A 23,569-nucleotide genomic window follows, 5' to 3' on the forward strand; every position below is an offset into this window, starting at 1 on the left:
TTTGCTCAAACAGGACGTGAAACCTCAAATGAATCCATTATTTTAATGACTTCCTGTATTGTGTGCTTATATAGTCCCCTGAATATCAAGCTTTCAGGATTAATGGTGGAAAAAAAAAAGAAGTCCGATAGGATTTTCACTTTATCTTGTTCTCTAATTTATAGATTTGCTCATTTGCACAGTAATTAGTAAAAGCAGCTGAGCAGCTCTGCAGAGGAGTCTTTCAGGACGATGCAGCTTTTGGTCACTGCTCTGCTGCGGAGTGGATAAAAAAACCCTCCCCAATTGAAATGTTACACGATTTTTTACGTCCTTTCACGTACTCGCCGAGTAACAAACACGTCAGACACGAGGCTTCCTGCGCCGTTTATCTAAACACACGTCGTGTTATGATCCAGCTGTGAACTTATTTACTTTCAGCTTCAGCCGCTCAGTGAAGCGAGAGGGAGACTGAGGGAGAAAGAGAGAGATTAGCAGGTCAGAGAGGAGAGCGAGGGACTGAGGGAGTCCTGTTTATGAGATAGCATTAAGCTCTGGGTCCCTTTGCCGCTGGCGGGGAAATAGAGAGGGGTTAGAGAGTATCGCCGGGGCCTCCGGAGGCTTCCTAAACAGAGATAGGAAGAGATCAGCGTCTGCTCGGAGCTGCAGTCACCTGGCAGCAGATACCCGGAGTAATAATTGGTGCTGTCAGTGCAGGGAGCCCGGTGATAGCTGAGCTGAAAACACTCTGCTCCCCTCAGTTTAACTAAAACAACGTCACGGCATGGAGCACAGGTCAGGGGGGAGTCACTCTACGAAGCAGATGGCACGGCTGTTATTAAGGAGAACGCTGTGCCGAGAGCAAAGGGAGACAGTTGTTAAGTGAACATCTGCTTCTGGTGTTCCACCAGTTTGTGTTTCTGAGCAGGATATTTAGAGCTCATCCAGGTTATTGTGTCTTTAAACATGTCTGCTCCGAGGCTGGAGACTCTCAGGAGCCATGGCCTATAAAGTGAATCATGGAGGGAATATAGGGAGTTATCACGTTCAGAAAAGACCGGCAAGATTTTGTCCAGCATCTTTAGGGAACGTCCAAACACAAAGAACGTTTAACACCAGGAAGGATTTTGTGGGTTGAGGTGAAAAAGCGCTTTGCAAAGAAATTAAGTTTAGCAGGAAGTCTGCATTGAAATAACTCCAGCATTCATATTGATGGATACGTGATGGACTGAGGAATCCAGGGGCCCGTTTCACAAATTATTGTGTATTTGTAGGTCTTCTGTGTTACTGAGTCTCTGAGCACTGGGTCTGAAACTGGTTATAAAGAATAATCAGTTACGTTAACAGATAACAGAGCAAAGCACTAAACCTGAAACTGCTGCAGGAAACTGAACAGTGAAGTTTGTCTGAGCTGTCAGAGTTCACTACACTTCAGTGGAAAGGCTTGTAAAGAACAAATAATCAATAACGCTTTCTAAAAAAACTAATTCAATTCAGCTTTATTGGCATGAATGTAAAACAACAAGATTGCCAAAGCTACAAATAAATTATAAAAGGACAATTCATTTCATACATTTCATTAAATAAAGTAAATAAAACCTTTAAAGTGTGTTTGTGTGTAAAAAACAAAAAAAATTAATAACAATGATAAATATATATAAAAAATAAAATAAATAAAACCCTAAAAGTGTGTTTGTGTGTAAAAAAAAAAAACAATGATGAAAAAAAATATATTAAAAATTAAATAAATAAAACCTTGAAAGGGTTTGTGTGTGTAAAAAATAAAATAACAATGATAATAAATATAAATATTAAAAATAAATAAAACCTTAAAAGTGTTTGTGTGTAAAAAAATAATAACAATGATAAAAAATATAAATATTAAAAATAAAAATAAATAAACCCTAAAAGTGTGTTTGTGTGTAAAATATTTTTAAATAAAACCCTAAAAGTAATAAATGACACAGTAGAAGTGTGTGAGTGTATGTAAAAAAATAATTAAAAATTGTATAACAATACTGTATGTATACAGTTTCAAAACATAAGAGATTCTACAGGATATCCGGACATACTTTTAAATATTTGCTCACATGTGAGGTTCTTCTGCTTATTTACAACCCAAATCATCTATAATGTGACTCCCATTTTTTAAAATGTCATTTCCAGAAACAGAATGTTGTATATTCAGGGGCAATACACCTCTGCACCGGTTTAAACTAGACTAGATGAAGTGACAGAATGGAGGCTACACCGCCTCCCTACGGCATGATTAGCATTTGTTTGTGGTCTATAAACTCCTCTGATGACGGGACCTGAACCTCGTAATGTAGGTGAAGATATTACAGGGTGAGGATGAGTATAAATGCTGGGTCTGATCTTTTTAAAATGCAGCACAATAATCATATTCAGTATTGAAATGAGTGTTTGTCAGTTGGAGCTCCCCGGAGCTGTGATTTGTCGTGCTAACAGGCTCCTGATGTCGTGCTATTAGCCGTCTGGCTAGCTCGGCTGCTCCTCGGCCTTGGGAGTGGGATTGATAGCACGTCTCCTTCTGTGCTTCACTCATCCTCAGCCAAACTGCCTCTTCCATTTCATTTGCTCTCATTATTTATTTATGAGGCTGCACGCCAAAGACAAATAAAGAACACAACAAACACTGTACACCGCTTCAGCTCTGTCGCTTTCTTTCTTTCTTTCTTTGTTTTTCATTTTGGTTGTTGCACCTCGCGAGGCCATTTTCATTCAACCTTGTTTGATGGAGGGTGAAACTTTTGAGTGAAGCTGAATTGAATGCAAATGCAGGTTGTTTCACTGCCACATTCATTCCAGCCTCCTTCAATAGAAAGTATTTTTCAGCAAACAATTTACTACCACAACAGTCATCTAGTCTTATTCACTGAAAATAAAATAAACAAAACTTTTGACTTGGTTTCACGCTGGTTTACCTTTTGGTTCCCTCTATGCACTATTCTCTGCCTTCACTGTGTACTTGAAAATACCTTATACTATCACTGTAAGCAGGTTATCATCATTTGTGTTTCTCCTGTGGCTCCAGCAGCTTAGAATTAAAATTAAAGAGGGAAAAACTATTTTTGGATTCTCAGAATGGTTTTTTTATCTTAATCTAATTCATTTATGAAATGAAAACCGTGCCTTTGAATCATATTAAACTCACATCTGTCACATTGTACGTCCTTTTCTAGTGAACAAACAGCTCAGTGCATCGTCTCTACAGTGCAAATCTTGTTGTTGCTGCTGTTAAGTGCCTGTAGGAGTTGGTCCAGCTCTGCCTTTTCTATGATTTGTGATACGAAGGTCAGTTTGGAAATTGGCGGCTGGTAGTCCTTTAAGTCTTTGGGATGTAAACATGGTGCCTTCAGCAGTGGTTGAATACAAAGTGTTTTTTAAAAAGATGTGGTGCAGCTCCAGAGGTCAGAGAGCTCGTGATGATGGTCAGCAGGGCCGGGCCGATGGACTCAACTGCTTCTTTAAGCAGTGGTATTGGTCTAAACCTGTCCAAGACATCCAAAGAGGGGCAAAGGGAGGCCGACTGCAGAGGCGGGAGGAGTGATATAGATCATAACTTCTTGCCATAGGCTGGAGAAGAAACGTCTGCAGGAGAGTTTACAGCTGAGTGATGGTTTGAAACAGACATCAGCTGTTGGTAGCTCTTTGAGCCGTGAGTAATGAACCTGCAAAGAATTCCTCCTGTGTTCGACTTTACTACAGGTTCTTTAAAGACTGCCAATTTCCTGGTTCATCCACAGGGATATTTTGACGTGCACTCGAGTTAGTTTTGAAAGAAGCAGCCCTGTCCAGGGTAGATTAGCTTTAATGAGTCCACGCTAATTACGGGAGTAGTTGTACTGGAAAGATTGGGCAGATTAGTGAGGAAGGAAAGTCTTGTGAGCTGCTCAAGCTTATGGTTTCAGGAAGATCATGATTGCCGAGGAGAAAGGCAACAGCAGTACAAAGTGAAGACACAGTGTCGTGTACAGTATTTATCTCTTTACTGGCCATTTGGAGGCGTTCCCGTACAAGGTTGTTCTTTACTGGCCTAAATATGTGAGCGTCTTATTGGACTTGAATTTGAATGCCTACCTAATTAAATTTCCCCCAGAGGGATTAATAAAGTATGTCTTCTTCTTCTTCTTAATTCAGGTTTTAATTAGCAGGTCACATGCTGTACAGTCTGAAGAGGTGCCAGCCTGTCTCTCTCTTTTAGGTCTAAGATGGAGAAAAATATCTTCTGGCCTTGGTTGTCTAGGCAACAGCTCTTCCTATCTGCGCAGCTGTCGGCATGTGTCCACGTGGAAGGTCTGCAGGTGACCCCGAGCCTGACACGCCGGACGAGAAAAGACCTCGCTGTGTGTTCACTGAGAACACACCTTTTGCTTTTAGGGTTTTATAGCAGCTTGGAGAACTGTAGTAAGCAGGACACAAATATGGAGACGGTAAGAACGGAGAGAGATTCAAACCAAGAGTAAACTCTGGGTCCTGTGCGTGTTCACGGTTGTGGGTTGGCCTGCGCCCGTGTTGCTCAAAACTGTAAGAGTAAAATTTAAAAACCTGGTTAGGGTTAGAACTGTGAAAAGAAAGAAAGGGTTAAAAGTCGGTGGTCCATAAATAACAATACAGAGAAAGGTACTCAGCGAAATTCATTTTCTGCACTAAACCCGTCCCTCAGAGGGAGCAGTGGCCACTGTACAGCCCCGGGGACCAAGTCCAGATCTGAGTCAATAGGCGCTTTTTGACCAAAAGTACCCGGGACTTTTATGTCCCCAGGAACTAAAAGGTTCCTTCAGCTCACTGTTGTGTGCGTTTCCACCGTGGTCTGAAGACCTGCGAAGATTCGGCAAATTAACCAGCTGACGTAGCCTGAAGGCCTGCACGCCGTACACATGATGTCATAAATGAACATCAGATTTGAGGCTTAGCTTGACCATTAAAGCAGCTTTTTTTGTGTGGGAGCTATAATGAGGAGACGCGCGATAAAGTTCGTTACACATTTAATACCAAAGTGGATAAAACCATCAAGTTCTTAAAAAAAAAGCAGCACAGAAATACAATTGCGACAGTTTGGCAGGTTATTCTCTACTGCCCATTCAGAAATTCACTGCAAAGCACCCGGTACTTTCGGAAAGTACTACCCCCCGAGCAGGGACATTTTAGGGGGTAAAATGAAGACCCCAGAACTACGTTTAGACCCTGGTCCCTCTGGTAGGAACGCAGTGACTTCCTCCAAAGGTTCCTAGTTCCGGGGTAAAGTTCCTCTGGTCTAAACACAGCTAAGGGTACCGACTGCAGAACCAAACCTAACATGCAAAGGGCCGGGTTTCGAACACAGGACCGTCTTTTTGTGAGACCACAGTCCTATCAACTTGGCCACCACGCTGAGTTAATTTTAAACATCATTACTTTAAAACTTCCACAAGAAATCATCTTTGAAGGTTACATCAAGGCCCCCCTCCCCTCACTTGCCCCAGGGGAGCTGAAGAACCTGAAGGACAGGGTTTATTAAACTGGCTGTGATCGCCCGGGCTTTAAACATGTTTCTGTTAAGAAATAAGAAATCAAGGTCTTCAGTAATTATAAAAGCTTTAAAAATAAAAAGGTTTTGTTGAAACTGACCTCACATCAGGCAAAGCACTTTTAGATTCAATGCATCCTGGAACTTAACGCCAAACTTTCCAGTTAGGCTCTGACAATTATCAAAAGAAGGTTAAAGTCAAGGGCAACTGGACTTGGTTGAAGATACTGGAAGACGTTTCGTCCCTCATCCAAAGGACTTCTTCAATTCTGACTGCCTGGTTGGGAAACTCAGCTATTTAACGTCTGGGATCGTTAGCTAGCATCGCTGATACCGCTGGTTCGTTAGTGCTACTGGATGTGGTAACGGCAAGTCTGAACAACCATCGTTAGCATCTTCACCTGAGGCTTTTTCATAATTTCTGGCATATCTACAATGTCAGATGTTCACGTTAAACACGGCCAAAGCTTCAAATAATGAGGTCAAAGTATTTAAAAGAAGAGAGACAGGAGCATCTACAGCTTGTTTCAGACAGAAGCTGAAACGCTGGCATGGAGTTACATTACATTTATTCTTTTAGCTGACGCTTTTATCCAAAGCGACTTTGCTATTTATTGCAGAGGTCGCACTCCTCTGGAGCAACGAGTGGTTTGTGTCACTGTGGGGGATTGAACCCGGTTCTCTTGCATTAAAGGCATGTGTCTTATCCACTGCACCATCACCGCCTATCCAGAACATTATTTTTTTTAACTTTGAAGCTGCCATAGAGGAGTCACAGAACTACAATATGTAGTCCCTTTTACACCGAGAGGTGGAGCTAACGAGCGAGATGGAGTCCGTGAACTGTTTTGTGACCGGGGGCGAGTTCAATCTCAAAGTTTTGCACCAGTTTGAATGACATGTTTCCTTGCAGCGTTTCACGGCGTTCGGCAACAGGCTTTGAGGTATGTTTTCTCCTGTTTGGTGGGCGTGTCTCAGGTGTTACCCAATCAGCTGCGACAAGTTTGTAAAACACACAGGTTTAAAAATAAAATAAAATGCAGCGCGCTTGCGTCCACAGCTGGGTGACCAGGGAAAAAAAACGCTTTGCTAGGTTCTGTCGGCGCTGAACTCGCCCCAGGTTTGCTGCTGTGCCCATCAATAGTTATAGCTCTATTTTCTTTTTAAGATTTGGATTCCTTTAATTATAATTTCTTTGTTTGTTTAGTTCTACACATCTGACCCTGCTCAGCTCTTTGGACGTTTTTGCAGTGTGTAAATGTTGAATGTTGTGTGCAAGGCGTCCCGAGCGGATCCTAATGATCGGTGTCCATGCAGAGCAGCTCTCCTCGATGACTGCCGTGTGCGGCAGTTTGCTGCTTATGCGAGTGAAAAATAATTTGCAAGCACCGGTGCGCGTCCTAATTCTGACGAGGCTGGTTGCTAATCTCTGACTCTCTCTTCCTTATTAGCGAAGCTCAGTTTAGAAAACACTTTCACGGGTAGAATGACAAACATCTGTGGCGGCCGCTCATCTCAGCTGTCGCTAATTAATGTTAATTCAGTGAGAAACTTGATGACAGAACAAAAGTAAACACGTCTGTTTGTGTGTCTGAGCTCGACCCACGAGGACGCTCTGCTCCGAAACACCACGGTACAACCAGAGCGTTTCTGTAGCTCAACAGCTCCAACAGACTGAGACGTCTTTTCTCTAGATGATCACATTGCATTTATTTTGTACATGTCAATAATTTAAACTGATCACCTTTAATTGTTGTGAATCAGGAACTTCAGTATTTGGTAAGCTAGTAGAGTAAATATAAGTCTAGTAGACTGTGGATGAAAAGATCCCGAGTATTAAAGGACTCTAATCGAGATCTGGGCTATTAAAACGTGATGTACACACATGTAGTTTCTGCGGCTGTACTCGTAACTCCTGTCAGCGCGTTGTTTATGCTGCTTTGCAGAGGCGAAGACCTTCCAGCAAAGTTGTCATTCACAAATTGTGGTACAAGATTAACCCCAGCAGAATACATGTTGCTTGCGCAGTCTTCCCATCAGTGCATATGTGAAAATCAGAGAGAACTGAAAACTGCGACTCCAGGCTGCTGAGTGTGTTTGATAATGCAGCTCATGAGTCACATCTGCACCTGAAAAACAGACGCTTTTAAAAGCTGCAGTAAATCTGTCCCACTGTGTGCTTCTGCTCTCTCTCTGGTTTGACCTCATTCCATTTATACCAGCCTTCACATGTCTATCCACTCACCGCTGCCATGTGTATCTCTTCTGCTCAGGCGCACAGATCCCACTCTCTCGCACAATGCTGCCATTGTTACAAGCATTGTTACCCGAGCAGTGTGATGCTACAGTACAAATTCTTAAGATTGTGTTTGGTTTTAGAGCAGAGAGAGAGAGAGAGAGACGTGTGGTGCAGGTCAGGTGTCTGTCTTTAAATGATATGTGTGCACATCAGAGACGGAAGGACGAGCCGATTGTTTGCCGATGAAGTAGAAACAAGATACAAGTGTGTTTACAGGTTGTTGCTTTTCATCTTAAAGTTTGAGGAACATGATGACTGATGCAAAGCAGCTTGTTTCCAGCGTCTCAGAGATGGCTGCCCTCTTGGGATTTTGTTCACGTCCCTTTACAAGAAATGTTGATATAAAGCGAGAAACGTGGGAATAAACACACGCGGAGGTTGTTCTGCAGAAGTATTCGGCTTTTTTCTTCCTTTTGTTTTGCATTTTGGTTGCTTGAGCTACAGCAATGACAGAAATGTATGCGGATCGTGTTGTGGTGCAAACAAGGCCTCTAAAAATACTCAGCACAAGAGAACAGCTCCTGTCATCGGCAGCTGAGGGAAGGAATAGTGCTGTAAGATTAATCCCGCATAATTGGAGCTCTCTCTGACCTTAGATTCTGGGGTGGAAAGTTTCCCTTGATTGACAGCACTAACTCTTCTGAGTAACTGTGTGGGGAAATATTTTGCAACACAATAACTGGAAGGCGTTTGTGTTGGAAAGTGCAAGTAAATTATGTGAACTGTTGATTTGCATGACTATAATACATATAACTACATCAGGAAAACAAAATACTTTTTTACTTGTAGGCAGAAAGGAGAATATCAGTATAAAAATAAATGTGTTACAGATTAATAAACCTCGATCCAGTCTGGGTGGTGAAGCTGGTTGGAGAACAGGTACGGCTGAACCGAAGCTGTGTTTACCGGCTTCTCACGACCCGCCCTACTCTGCTGCTTCTGATTGGCTTCAAGTCCTTACCGAGGTACTGCACATGTGCAACTCCATACAAAGACTGAATAGAAGTGAGATGCTTCACTCTGTAGTTAAAACGGAGCGTTCAACAGTGAAAAGAGGAGCTGCAGCAACATGCAGGATGACAAAAATATGGTGTTTTCTGAAAATTAAGCGAGGTACAACCCCTAAATAAGATTTTGAACCTGAAAATGAGCAGAATGTGACCTCTTTAATGTAAGGTTGTCTTGGTTATTCCTGTATTTACCTCTAATGGACTGTAGGGGAGAGCCGGGACGATTGAAACACAGCGATTTTCTCGGCGCCCATACAAGTCTGATATGACAAACTACCTCAGCACATAGAGTCCACAGCACTTAAGAGAACCGGGAAAGCGTGTCAAGCTTTCTAAATAAAAACAAGAATAACTTAAACTATTTAAATGTATATCATTGTGTTTCATCCGTCCTGCACAGTAGGGACGAATGAAACAGTGCTCACCTTTCCTTCAAAGTGAAATTATCCTGAAGCCGTTCCACATTTTAAGATAACACCTGGTATTGATAGAACACACATGTGAGTTGTTGATGACAACATCAAATGATTTCTGTCTGTAACGTTATATTTTAAAATGACGTATATCTGAAAAGTGTTTCATTCGTCCCGACTCTCCCCTGTCACCGCTATTACTAGTTGTACTTGTAAACTGAACCCCACGTTAACCAATGAGTGACCAGTGTTGGGCTGTACTTGTTCTTGAATACCACTTCTTCATTTCCACCCTGAACTCTTCAAAATAAAATATTTATAACGGAACACATTTATTACAGTTCCTGAAATAGCTTTTTCAGCACATTTACAGCATTGTGTTTGTTTTTAACTAAGCCACATGCTCTATATGCTTTTATTTAAACATGACTTTCATTTACAATGAATAGCTTTTAACCTGGTTACATAATATAATATATATTCACAAAACACCCTGCGGCTAAAAGCAGCTGCGCAGTGCAGGTAATGAACCTCATAGCATCAGCGATTTGTAAAATTACATCATCATCAAATGGAGACACCAGAGATCACGGTTTGCACAACTCTGTACTGCTGCAGCACTGAGCGAACCAAAGGATGCGTTATAATTAGACAGTTCATAACTGCAGTAAATACACACAGCCGAGCCATCACTGGATTACCGGGTGAAATTGGCATTATATGTTGAATCAAACCATCGAAGTATTAAGATTTCTGCCAGATGCAATCTACTGGGAAACCCAGTGGTCCCTCATGGCCACCATACATCAGGAATCACGTGTTGTCTCAAAGGAGATGCAGAAGTGTGACAGACTACAGTCTGGTCAGCCCAAGTGTTGCTTCTGGAAGGAAGCAAGCTAGTGGTGGTACCTTCAGATTAACTCTGACAGATGTTTTTGACTCTGGACCCCCATCGCTGAGTAATATTTCTCCTCGGAGGATTCTGCAATTCTGGAAGAAACCGTGGCTTCTTCTGTGTTTATGAGGCGAGCAGAGGTTAAAGTGGGATTTGCTTGTTTGGAGGAGGGGTGCGGGTTACATACATAATTCAGTTCACATGTGATTATTCAGGAAATATCCTTAGTTTATTCAGTGATACAGTCGGCTGCATAGCTGGCAGTGTCAGTTAATGAGATCCCAGGTGAGAGTGAACATGACGTATCCGTCTGCATTGCTTAGTGGAAAACACACCCTCGCATAATTATCTCTCCTTTCACATATTTAGTTTTGGTTATAAACTAAACAGAACTTGCATTTTATTACTTTTTTAAAAGTGACCCCAGTCTCTTCTCAGCTTTCTCTTCAATCTCCTTTCAAATAACACAACAATTTCCATGCAGCGCACGCGGCAAAGTCCAATTTGTGTGCAGGTGATCCGGCAGCACCGGGCTGTGCTCCTGTTGTGCAGAGATGGCGTGTCTGTCGCATGTGCAAACGTCATAGAGGAGAAAATGTCAGGTGACTGCGTATGAAGAGCGGCAAAGTGTGCACGAGGAGGCGGTTGGATGGGTCCGACACGCGCGTGACTTTCACTCAGATCGAGGTTCGAGCCCTGCGTGAAACCAAAAGACGACGTTTACGTTACGTGCAACACACTTGAAGAAGTCTTGATGAAGACGTGACTGAGACTGATGAAGACTTTAGGTTTATAGGAGACAGAATGCTCGTCAAATGCCAAAACAACAACTTCCCTCATCTTTAGCTGGCCTTAACCTACACCTACAAACCTTTTGCCTTCTGGGTCGGTGTCGTTACGTGATGCTGCGGGACGTCTTCAGTGCCCAGCCACGTTTTTCCATCACCACCTTCACCACCACCTTCCTGTGCTTTGCATGCTGGGCGACGCCTGGTGCGCGAGGAAAACGTTACTGTGAACTGTGGTGGGAGAAAGAGGCGCTTAGATATTTGGTCCCATTTCAAATACAGTGAGGCGGACTATACAAACGGAGCGCCTAATTATATCGGACGGCGAGCAATGTGGTTGTAAGATTTCTGGAAAAAATTCTGCGAACATGAAGCGGCATATCAAGGCTGAGCTCCGGGAACTTCAATAAAAATGAGAACTAAGCAAACATTCGAATCATATCTCTATTTTGGTTCGAGCAGATTGACTAAAATGCTGATCAAAATTATGCTAATGAGTTAGAAAAGACTAAAATACTTTTGATTTTCTTTTGACTAAAACACCCAGACTTTTAGTCAACTAAAGCTTGATCTAAAAAAACAGTATACAGCGGACTAAAAATGACAGAAACTAAGAATTTGACGCAGGACAAAAATTTTAAAATGACTTTAACAGTAATTGAAATGTGGCACATCAGACATTCATGCAGGAGACTGAGTTTACTTTCCTTCAATCCTCCTTAACCATCATTTATTTGCCATAAATATCTTCCCCCAACTTTAACCACCTGACATTCCTGTCTGCCGTCAGGGTCGATGCGATTCTTACGAGTGCTTTCACATAACAGTGAAAGGAAACATTGTTATTTTGACTGATTTGACCAAGACAAACGTATAGAGGGAAAAGCCTTGAGGGATCCCGCAGGAGATGGCAGCCAAAGAAGAGGAAAAATTACCCACATTGACTAAAATATTTAGTTATTAACATAGAAGGCTGGGGCATACAGCCATTATAATCTGAAAGGGCTTAATCAGTGTGTCAAGGCGCTGAGTTAGTGCTCAAAGGAGCAGCTGAGAGAAAAGAAATCTCGTTGTTGAAGGACTTTTGGTTTGGTCAGAGAACATATAAAGAGCTGGAGGTTTCCCAAAACTTCCTGCTTTTGAAAGTGACAGATCAGTCGTTGCAGACATGTTGACAAAAGGGAGAAACTTAATTGAGCAGAACTTGTTGTGTTGGAGTCCAGAGGGGATCGAATCGCTGGAGCCGAAGCTGTCAGTTAGACGTGAGAGAGAAATGATCCAGGTCCAGCAGTATTAGTCCGACTTCCCGCTCCTTCCTAGTTTAGCTCACCTCCCCAAGATTGAGGGTGTCATTTCAAACATGACCAGTCAGAAGGTGTTGGTACTTGTTATTCTCATGTGTTTATAACGATATGATGCGAGTGGACGCTCAAACCAAATATCTCTGTGGCCGAACATTAAAAATGATATCGATTAAAATATAGATTTTTATAATGGACACACGAACTCAGTGACCACACAGAAAAAGACCGGATATGTAGTCAGAGCTGGACCCCTACAAAATAAAACGTTCAATGAAATACGGAGCGTTTACTTTAAGTTCATCTCTGTAATCTGCCCAATATGTGTCAATATGCCACAACACACACATTTATATTAATCATTTATAGCTCTCTTTGTTTGCATTTGTATTTTTTTTAATCTACATTTATTATTTAAACTATTTTGTGTCACTTATCTGTGTATGTATTTTGCCCCTAAAGGGGGCCCCTACAGCTTCAGAGTGTAATTCAGCGCTGTGATAAATAAGGACAGCTGTTACTCTCTCTGCTCCTCTTCCTCCGACATCGTCGTCTTTGGTCTCTTCGCAGCCTCTGACATGATATCCATACTGAGAACACTGAGCTAGCTTCTTCCAAAGAACTCGCATTGTACTTTAAATTCTTTCTGCTTCTTCTTTGTGGCTCGCTGAAGAGTCGCGTTGGTGCCGTAAAGCATCAGTGTTACCGTAGACCAGGTAACGTCACCTGCAGGCAGTGAATGACCTAAGACTGTATTTAAGTAGTGGATGAAGTCATCGTGACGTCACCAGTTAGTTTCGAGTTTGGCCAATAGGGCGCCGCTGATGACTTTGTCTAGCGAACAGCAGGCTTAAAGTAAACGTTCTCACCAGAGAAAGTGAACAGCCGACTCCTGATAAGCTTTTTCAACACCGCTGGTTAAATTTACACAGTGACGAGGGTACAAGTCACTCTAGCCTAATTGACAGGTCGCCATAGTAACGACTTGTCAATCATAGATAATCCCGCCCTAAAGCCTCCCCTGCTTCCTGGTCTATGTTCCTCTAAATGGGACCATAATTTACTAAATGAACATCACGCTGTGGTGAAGAAGACTTGAAACTAGCGACTGAGACCAGAAACTCATCAGGAAAGTGTTTACTGAGGGAATAAATCAGCTGACAAGTAGAAACATTTTACCGTCATTTCTAATGGAGCCTCACTTCTTTTTGCAGTTTACAAAAGATAAGAAATCTTACACGATGTTGCTTTACATACAGATAAGTCAAACAAAATAGACAAATGCTTCAGAACGCAGAAGCACGTCTGGTTCTAAACTCCATAATCCAAGCCTACTTCTCGCCGAACAAACGCCGCCTGGCTCTGCCGTCCGTTCACACAAAGCGACCTCAGTCCCTAGGTGCTGTTTGTGATAATAACTCTTACTAGTATCTATTGTCAATAGTAGATCTTGTGTTTATTTGGTGCTTTACTGATGCTTGTATGTTGTTCCTCAAATGGAAGTCGCTTTGGATGCCAAACCAGTAAATGTAGCCTAGATATCAGTGTTGCATCAAATCGATTTTGAAGCTCTTATTTGAAGATAAATTACTACATAATGTTGCTTTAATAGCAAAATCTAATTTCTGTTATAGACGTTTTTATTTCACACCTGCTTTCGTAATGTAAATATCTGTTTCCCGCCAATAACGCTCCACTGAATTGCACTGCTCCAATGCTGCTGCTTTCCTGCAAACCAAACCAAACACCAGCGATCCCAGAGTCAGATTCAGAAACATGCGATCGCTGCTGCTTCACGCTCTCTCTGTGTAACGCCAACAATGCTTACTAACTAACTGTTTGGTATCGAGAGGATCAGAGAGAAAGCTGTGGTGGAGACGTGGGCCGGGTTTGCACATTCCTTTTACTTCTGTCAGGTTGTTGCCAAGTGTAGACGCAGCTAAACCGGGGCCTGCACCCTGAACACAGACACCGAGGCGGAATTCAGTTTGTGTTTATTGACAAGAGGTGATGACGTACGTCTGAGGTAAGGCAGGCCGTCCAGAACAAGACACATTAGGGAGGGGCAAACAATTAACTGAGGACAGGAAGTGAAGTGACAGGAAATAACCACAAACAAAACCAAATTTAGCTTACGTTCTGTACACATTCGAGGTGCTTGTACCAACCAATGACCAACTGCAGACGTTTACGGCGGCAGAAATGGGATTTTGAAAGCGAAACTGTTAAACTATTAAATCTGATAACCGTGACATGTTCAGGCAGCGATCCTTTACGTCATTTGTGAAAGCAAAATGTACAGAACAGATGTGTGTGAGGTGACTCGTCAACACCTGATCAGACAGTCAGAAAAGCTTTAAATGTGGTGTGTGTGTGTGCGCGCTGAGATAAACCTGATAGTCGCACTTCACTCTCAGTAAATAACAAAATGAAGTGAACATAAACAGTAAAACTCTTCTTTTTTTTTTTCCCCAGAAGTATAAAAAAAAACAATCACCATAAACCATGCCGTAATGTAATAAATTCAAATTTGAAGAAGCTTCTTGCAGCACAACGAGGCCACAGAAGAAGCTCTGTCCTCTGTTTTTTTTTTTTTTTATTTATTTTTTAGAACCCAAACATCTTCTGTAACCGAGGCCCCGCAGCTGCTGGCATTTAAACCGCTTCACTTATTTAGCATTTTGCTGCATAACGTTTCCACCAGTCTCATGAAACACCATGAGAACAATTCTATGTAATTGTGCATCATAATGATGATGTGTCCACCCCCCCGCCGTCTTTCTGATTGTCTGAATGTATCTGCATCTATTCCTCTCGTGGTCCTCACGTATATATTTATGCAACTTAATCATCACAGAGCGTCTTTGTATTTCTTTATAATTATGTAAACTGTCGCGGCTTCCGTCTGATTCTAAGCCAATTGTGAAGTTGTAGAAACAGAGTGGTTGTGATATTGCGATGATTAAAATTTCTGTTCCCTTCCATCCGACAGAAATGGAATATAAATCCACAATCATGTTTTCAGTGGTGTATAAAGACCTTACATATGGCGCTTTTCCATCTCGCCTCGCCTCGGTTAGTACCCCTCAATGTAGCTGGTCGTCATAGCAATGCCACACACAGCTGCCACGACGTCACGTTCAATGCGACCCACACACACCAGCGACCAACGGCTGTCTTTTGGCGCAGGCTTCCCCCTCCGCCACTTGCGGAGCTCCTCAACTCCGAAAACTTTCAAGCACATTTTTGTCCAGCCATCACTTAAAACTGTCAATATTTGAAATCTACACAGCGGATTTCTCACCTCAAAACTTGTGGATTTAGTGATGAAATAACGTACGAAAACTGTAAAACTTTCTGTTGCTGGCCTCTGTCTGGTGCACGCAATGATGATGCAGTGAATAGTGACGATTCTCTCTGACCAATCAGCAGTCTGTCCTGTTTTCACGTTACATTTTAGTTTCCCTCAGCTCACTTGGAACATTGACGGAGGTGATACGAAAAAAAGTACCTGGAAGCAGGTACAGGTACAACTTTTCTACAATGGAAAAACCAAACAAAGGCGAGCTGAGTCGAGTCGAGTTGGTACCGTGCGGTGGAAAAGGGTCAATAATGAGCTGTTATGTTTTAATTTAATTACCTTAGAATGAGACATTTCTATCTACAGACACCGCGGCTTCTCTTACATGGACATCACCATGTTGCGGCGCCATGTTTCTACAGTAGCCCAAAGGGACAAACTGCTCTACAGAGAGTAGTTCATCACTACGTTGAATACGTAAATAGAAGAAGTTGTAGTAGCAGCAGTAGAAGAACGGAAGAACGTCTCCAAAACTCTGGACATGGGACCATCTGAGGAGCACGTGAATGCACCGTGTGCTGCTGGTTGCAGTTCGCAACCCTCACCACTAGATGCCACTAAAAGTTACACACTGAACCTTTAACTTGATTGATGTTTCATCCCGTGTCCTGTTGATGCGCTCCAATCGGCATAGCAAACCTCTACAAACTGGAATCGCACGTTAACGTTGCTCATACTATACAAAATGTATGAAACTTTTATTAAGTTGGTTTTGGTAAGCTGACAGTGTGTTAAAGTGCATTGTTTCACCATCAAACAACCTGGAACTAATGAAAATGAGGAAGTGAAGACTGAGAGAGACCAGGTGGGACCACGGGGGTCGAACTTTTATAAACCTCACCTGTTTAAATGGTTTTTAATAGCTGCTAGGTGGTTCCAGACACCAGGCTTCATTCGACCTCATCTCCACCTCTTTGCCCATTTTTTGAATTAGCCGAGTTAGCTGTCACGTTCCTGGTCTAAGGGCAAACTAGACTTAACATGAGACGTCTCCCCGCTCTTTTCACTCCCAAGTAAGGCCAGTTCAACACAGATTAATTAAAAAGTAGCACTTTTTTTTCATCTTCAGAGATTGAGCCGTACCCAAAACAACAAGCAACGATCTTTAAACCTAAAACTTAAGATGAACACAAACCGAAAGATGTTAAGAAATGACAAAAGCCCAAAACGTACCAAAAATCAAAAGGGCTTCTCAGTCTTACTTCATCTGCTACTAAGTGATCAATATATTGAGATCAATCTATTTACAACAAACAATTACTAAGGTCACTGAATCAAGGTCTTCATTTCTACAAACGTTCGAAGCTGCAGTTTTTCTCATAGGTGTCATTTACGCTGGAGACGTGTCCCTACCACTTTTTTTAAAGCATAATTTGTTAAAAAAATAAGTTCTTAAATATTGCTTTCAGTTAAATAACAAATGAAAATGCCTTTAGAAAGGTTATTTGAAAAAAAGTAACTTAGGTTAAAAAAACAAAAACAAGCTACTGATCATAAAATGACCCAAACACGTGCAGCAGCACCGATCAGTAACTTTAACAACCTCTTGGCCAGTTTCTTTTTGGCCAAGTTTTCTGTTCTCTCCCAGATAATATGCCCATTTTTAGCCCATGTAGCCCAAGCGCACCCATGTGGGGCCCAGATACACATGTTGGCTGGGGAGCTGCACTCACTTAGACTCTTGTTATATTTATGTTTTTTGAAATGTCACCTGCCACTTGAATTTTGTGTTTTGTTTTACATAAATAAAAACTTTTCCACCATAAATCGGTTCACCAGAATGAGGAAATGAAGTGTTTAAAGATCAAGACCCCACACCTGTATTGAGGATATCGTTCAAACACTGTTTAAGGATGTTTTCATCTCATTCTTGTGAACCTAATATCACCTGTCGTGATGTCTCGCGAGCCAAGTGTCTCTCCACACCCCGAATCTGAGCCCCCCGTGTAAACACCACTTTTCAACACAAAGCTACGCCGTTGGTTTCCATCCTAAGAAAGGTTCTCGTACGACAACGCACGCCTCCTGGAGATGGTTGGTGGAAACAGAGTGAAGAGAGAGATGGTCGTCAACTGGGGTTTAAAATGGAGGCTGTCATCCAGGCAGCAATCAACTTCTGATGGCCTACCTGTTTTCCATTACATGCATGAAGGAAGCACACACTGAGGGAGGAGAACAGAACCGTCACTGCATGGCAAAATGAAAAATATGACCTCAGTGTCACAACACAGGCGCTGCCAAGATGGCGGATTGAAAATCTACAGTTAACGGTTCATCTGCCTGCTCCTCTCGCTGCGCGTGGGCTCTACCTGTACTATATTTTAATGTTTGTGGATTATGTTTGAAACAGCAGAAGAAGTGTTAGTAGGGTTATGCAATTTAAAATTCCACAGCCCCAACACTGAATTATTTTTCCTGGACTAACTCCAGTAAGAAATATTCAAAACAGTCAATACCAGCCAACACATTTCTAACCTTTTCACAGGGAACTCCTGCACACGAGAGCTTGAAGAAGCCGTCACTTCACCTCAGTTTATTTCATTTAAACAATATTTTTTAATGACATATCAGTGAGTGTCTGTCAAAGAGGCCCTTCCATCATATCAGCGAGGACCACATGTCCAGCCGCCATCCGGCAGTTCATAAAAAGGCCAATATCCTCCCTTTTTATTGGCAGGCGGACACCGCCGCCGTCGTCGTAATCCCGTTATCCTGCTCTAAATGAATGCAAACGGCTGCTGTTTTGGGAGCAAATAACTTTGGACACGCTTGTCTTTTCTGCTGAGACAGGCTCAGGTTTCACTCCCTCAGGCTTCGCCACCAACCAGGAGAGGAGCGCCCACCTAGACTAAGAGTCTTTACTGGAGCTTTTCCATTACGTTCTACTTCTCCTTCACTTTTTTTTATCTGACAAAGATTTTACATTTAAAACCTTTTTGTCTTGTGACCTGTTACACAAAAGAAGCGTTTCGTTGGGTCCCTTTGTCACGTTTCACACGTCTGTGAGTTGTTTTCACCTCTAAACTTCTGAACAGAAACGCTCTCTCAGCTTGAGAATCTGGTTTGTGTGAGATCCAAGTCGAGTCAGTATGCATGACAACGGGCAACAGCCTTCTCGTTTTCAGCTGATAGATGTTATCAGCTGTAGCTAATTGATGCTAATGCTGTGAGTCTGTGTGCGCACCATTTACATGCAAAGAAACGCCACCATGTCTATTGTTTAGTAACCCTGAAAATGGGTAGTGGACTGTGTCCCCCCTGCTGTGCATGTGAGTTGATGTAGCGTAGAATTGGCTGAAAGTACAGCTGAGGCTGATGGGAATTAGAAGTATTGGACAAATTAAGACTTTGGTGATCCTTCAAATTTTCCTGTAGCACCATCATCAAGTGAAAGTGATGTCTGTTTATCCTGAGGGGAACGTGGATGTCTGTCCAAACTGGAATGGTACCGTACTTGTGGACCGACACACTGACGTCACCACTCACAGTAAAAAAAAAAAAGACTGTATCGGTGAGTGTTCCTGGAAATATCCCGTCACTGTCACTTTTCTCTGTCTGTCTCTCTCAGGTCAGGAGCGTATCGGGATTGATTCCAAGTATGAGCAGGAGGGTAAGGTCCAGTTTGTGATCGATGCGGTGTACGCCATGGCCCACGCCCTCCACAACATGCAGAGGGACCTGTGCCCCGAGAGCTCCGGCATCTGCCCGGAGATGGACCTGGCGGGAGGGAAGAAACTGCTCAAGTACATCCGCAGCGTCAGCTTCAACGGTGAGTGGACGGATGGTTCTGTCCTTCTGCGGCCCATAAAGTCTGCTTTACTGCATGTGCCAAGAGACGCGAGACAACGGCACCAAGAGCAGCCAACCAACACCGATCATAAAAATTGTCTCATAAAATGGTGTCAGGGTCTTGAGGATTTTTATCGCCCATCGCACCTTGTTTGGAGTTGTTTTAGAGCTCTTTTAAATCCACTCTCCTTTTTACGTAATTGCACCAAAACACCTTCATGTAGACCGAAGCGCTGGCAGTGAGCAGACCCGACAGATCAAGGCTCTATTTTCAGTCCTCACACAGAGTGAAGGAGAAACACTGCCATAAATGGCATCAGTTGCTGTTTGATCTCAAAACGCTGCTCATGTGTTACGTAGCACTGAAAAATCTGCGTGGTTTGAAGAGAAACAGATTAAAGCGTCCTGTTTTTAAGTCCAGACGTACTTTACTTTAGTATTTTCTTTTCATGCCACACTCTCCACCACACCTCAGAAGGAGAAATTGTACTTTTTACTTCACTACATTTATCTGCCAGCTTCAGTTACTTTAAAAAGTAAGAGTTTTACACACAAAACATATGAAGAGTTTATAAAATGTGATGTTTTGTTATAAATTAAACTCCCCGATGGTTCACACAAGTAAAGCTGAAATGATTAGTCGTTTGACAGAAAATAAATTATGATCGTATACGTCAATTTTCATGCAAAAACATTTCACAGTTTCAGCTTCACAAATGATTTTTTTTTGTTATGATTTGAATGTTAGTTAATATTGTTGAGGTTTGGACTGTTGATCGGACCAAAGAAAACGTTGTGAAGGCGTCACTTTGGGCTTCTGGGTAGCTGTGACGGCAGAATCTTTACAAACCAAACAATCGATCGATCAATGGAGAAAATAATCAGCAGAGGAAAAAAATTATTAGGAATAATACTTTTACTTTAACACTTTAAAAGTACTTTTTGAAAGCTTTAGACTTCAGATTATCCAAACTAAATATAATAAATAAATAAATCAGGATGTATTGTTATAGATTGAGGCACTATATAGTCTAGTAGAGCATCACCTTCACCAGCTGCAGCTTGAAACTGACATGAATCCATCAGTGTTTCTAATCCAATAGGTACTTTCACTGCTTTAAGTGTATTTTGATTCTAGTACTTGAGTATTTCTCCTGCGGTATGTGATATTTAGGTGCACCCAAATTTTTCACAGCACCTTTATAGGGCTGACCCCGAATAGTCGAAGATTCGATGCTTTCGGATAATTTATCACCGAACCACACAAAGAATATTTTATCGTTTTTAAATAGCCGGCTACTTGAAATAGACCCGCGAGGGACCAAGGCGTGCACGCAAAACTCTGCACAAAACGGTGAATGGCAGGAGAGAGAGAGAGACCAGAGAAGAGTCCCCTCAGCCAGCTGGTCCTGAGGCTCTCTGCAGTAACAGCCTCAGGACAGCAAATCCAACTCAAGCAGACCAAACCAAATTATCAGCAAGCAGAAAGAAAAATATAGTGAATACTGCAAAGAAACGACCAAAACGTACAATAAAATGTCCTAAACTAAGAAAAATGTTGACAACATACAGACTGAGTGAACACAGCCTGGCCGTAGAAAACAGAGCTGGCTACCACAAGAGGAGAGACTCTGCTCCCAGTGTGACAGAGGACAGGTAGAGACTCAGGGGACAGGTAGAAAGTGTAGCTCTGTCTCTAACCTCATGCCCCAAATATAAAACACTAAGACAAAAACACTTCCCAAACATTTCCCAAATACCCCGAATTCGAATTCATATCAGACTCACAGAAACTCCCCTATTTACTGGGAGAAATGCCCAAATGTGAAATAATTGTAAACTGATAAATGATAGTACAAATTTTCTAATTATTATTATTTTGATTGTTTGATATTTTAGTAAATGTTTTGTTTTTACATTTAATACTGATTTATTTTTTATTTTTATTTTTTTTAATCAATTAATTTTTGTCTATTAATATACACGTTTACGGTATTATTTATTTATTTTATTTTAATGTTTAATATATTTTTTTAACACACACACACGCTTACTGTTTCATTTATTTATTATATTTTTAATATATTTAAATTTCTTTAACACAAACACACATACGCTTTAATTACTTGATGCTTTAATTACCTGTTTAATGAAATGTATGGGGTTGATTGTTCTGATGTAGTTTGTATGATGCTTTGGCAATATTATTACACATTCATGCCAATAAAGCTAATTTGAATTGAATTAAATAGAGAGAGAGAGAGCTCTTCAAAAAGCCTCATTTTAGCTGGAAATGTATGTGAATTGAATGAATAGAGACTGCAGCTCTGCAGCTTCTTGAGATCAAAGTGGAGCCACCGTGTTAAACTGAAGGATCTGTGTGGGTGAGACGGAGCATCGTGAGTTAGAGCCGTGAAGATGATCTTAACGTTTCTCTCGCTCGTACTTCATATATATGATTCATCCACGTGTTGGCTTGTTTGCTTATGGTTAGCTGTTAGCTTGCGGTTTTAGCTGAACTGCTAAAGTGCAGAAGCTCATCTTCTTCTGGTGTTTTTGTCAGTTGCCAAACAGCTTCAGGTGCATCAGCAGTAGGACCGACCCTGAGGCCAGAAACAAATGTGACGCAGAAATGTGACTGAATTGCTCCTCTTGGGGATCGATAAAGGCTGTCTTTTCTTTTCTCAAGTCTCATCTGGGGATTATCTGAATACAAGACACTTGAAACAACAAGAGGAAATATAGTTAAATTCAGTATCTGGAGGCGAAGTGTGCCGCTGGTTAGTGTTTGATCAAAGGAAGAAAGTACAAACTGAATTTAGGTCACCGTTATGCTTGAAGCAACAGGTCTAAGTGGAAGTGAGCTAATTGAGATCATGTGAGATGCTGCAACACACTGCCCTCAAACGGCTCTGGAAAATTAGCATCGTGTTTAATTTATTTGGGTTAGGGTTAGTTGTCAGTGGGTGATAACATAAAACACATGAATAGTAAATAGTTTTGCAGTGGTCTCTTTATCCATTCATTTGCTTAAAGAGGTTATATTATTATTTTACTCTCTGGGTAAAAAGCAGAACAACAAGGTTTGATTAGCCATGTGTGTGTTAATGAGCAGGTGTTGTAAAGTGAGCTGATGTACGGCCTCGCTCTTAAAGGGCCAATAATTAAGACTCTTACTGCCCCATCGCACAAAATGAAGTCAGTCATTAAGGTAGTGGCTGACTCTGCCAGGCGGGAAGATTTCTGACTTTCCAGTGTTTATCACCCTGCTCCTCTTTTTAAATGTCCAATAATGGAAGACGGAGCTCCTTTTATGAGCGAGCAGTTGGCCTTCGAAGATATTTGATTCTCCGGCCAACATGCAAATGAAGTGCTGCGTTATTATAGCGGCATTTTGCAGCATGATGTTATTGTCTTTACTCTGGCAGCCTGGAGGGGCTGAGGTGTGTGTGTGTTTTCAGTAAACTAAATAATGAAGTTTATATCAGGCAGTGAAACCAGGAGAAAGCGTGATAAAATACTAACACAGATATAAATATGCACATGCACATGTACTGTGTGTGTGTACATGTGCATCTAAAAAAGTTGATATTGTGAGCACCAGAACCAGACGGAGAGATTAAAGGCTCAGGAAACCTTTGCAGGTGTTTTGAGATAATTAGCTGATCAGAACTCCTCTCAGGTCGACAGAAATAAGTTATTTTATTACTCTGAGTAAATTTTAAATGAGCTACTTTTTACTTTTACTCGAGTAGATTTTTATTTTACTTAAGTAAAAGTTCATCAGTGGAACAGTACTTTTTACTTAAGTACGATATTTAAGTACTCTTTCCACCTTTGCTCAGAGCTATTAGCAGTTGAACTTGTATTTTTCATCCTAGTGTTTGCATAGTTTTATCGTTTTAACGCCTGAGACAGAGCCTCGGAAATCTTCCCCTCCAGAGAGATTCTTTTATCAGGTAATTAGCAAAGCCTGCAGTTTGCTAATTAAAAACGAAAGTGGCGGTTGAACTGCTCACTCACCGTTTATTACAGACTTAATATTCACCCCCGACCCTCCCAGGAAAAAAAAAAAAGCGTTCCTGCAGAGCTGGCGGAGCCTCCACCTCCTGAATGTTTCATGACTTTCTTGAGACCAAGATTATATTTTTGAGATCACACTGTCTTTTAGTCAGATCACAATAAATTTAGACGTTCTTCAAAA

At 41.7% G+C, this 23,569-nt stretch overlaps 1 protein-coding gene across 2 annotated transcripts in view; it reads left to right on the forward strand.

The window, feature by feature from the left end:
* LOC119886700 (metabotropic glutamate receptor 7) overlaps window positions 1-23,569 on the forward strand; it is a 320,159-nt gene that overhangs the window by 210,668 nt on the left and 85,922 nt on the right. For both annotated transcript variants that reach the window (XM_038697608.1, XM_038697607.1), the window contains one exon: window positions 19,145-19,345. In XM_038697608.1, the coding sequence (XP_038553536.1) occupies window positions 19,145-19,345 (201 nt within the window). The remainder of the gene's footprint in view (window positions 1-19,144; window positions 19,346-23,569) is intronic.

The sequence above is a fragment of the Micropterus salmoides genome, unplaced genomic scaffold, assembly GCF_014851395.1.
Source record: "Micropterus salmoides isolate LMB-PRFRI ecotype aquatic unplaced genomic scaffold, ASM1485139v1 Ms_hic_scaffold_4, whole genome shotgun sequence".
NCBI lineage: Eukaryota > Metazoa > Chordata > Actinopteri > Centrarchiformes > Centrarchidae > Micropterus > Micropterus salmoides.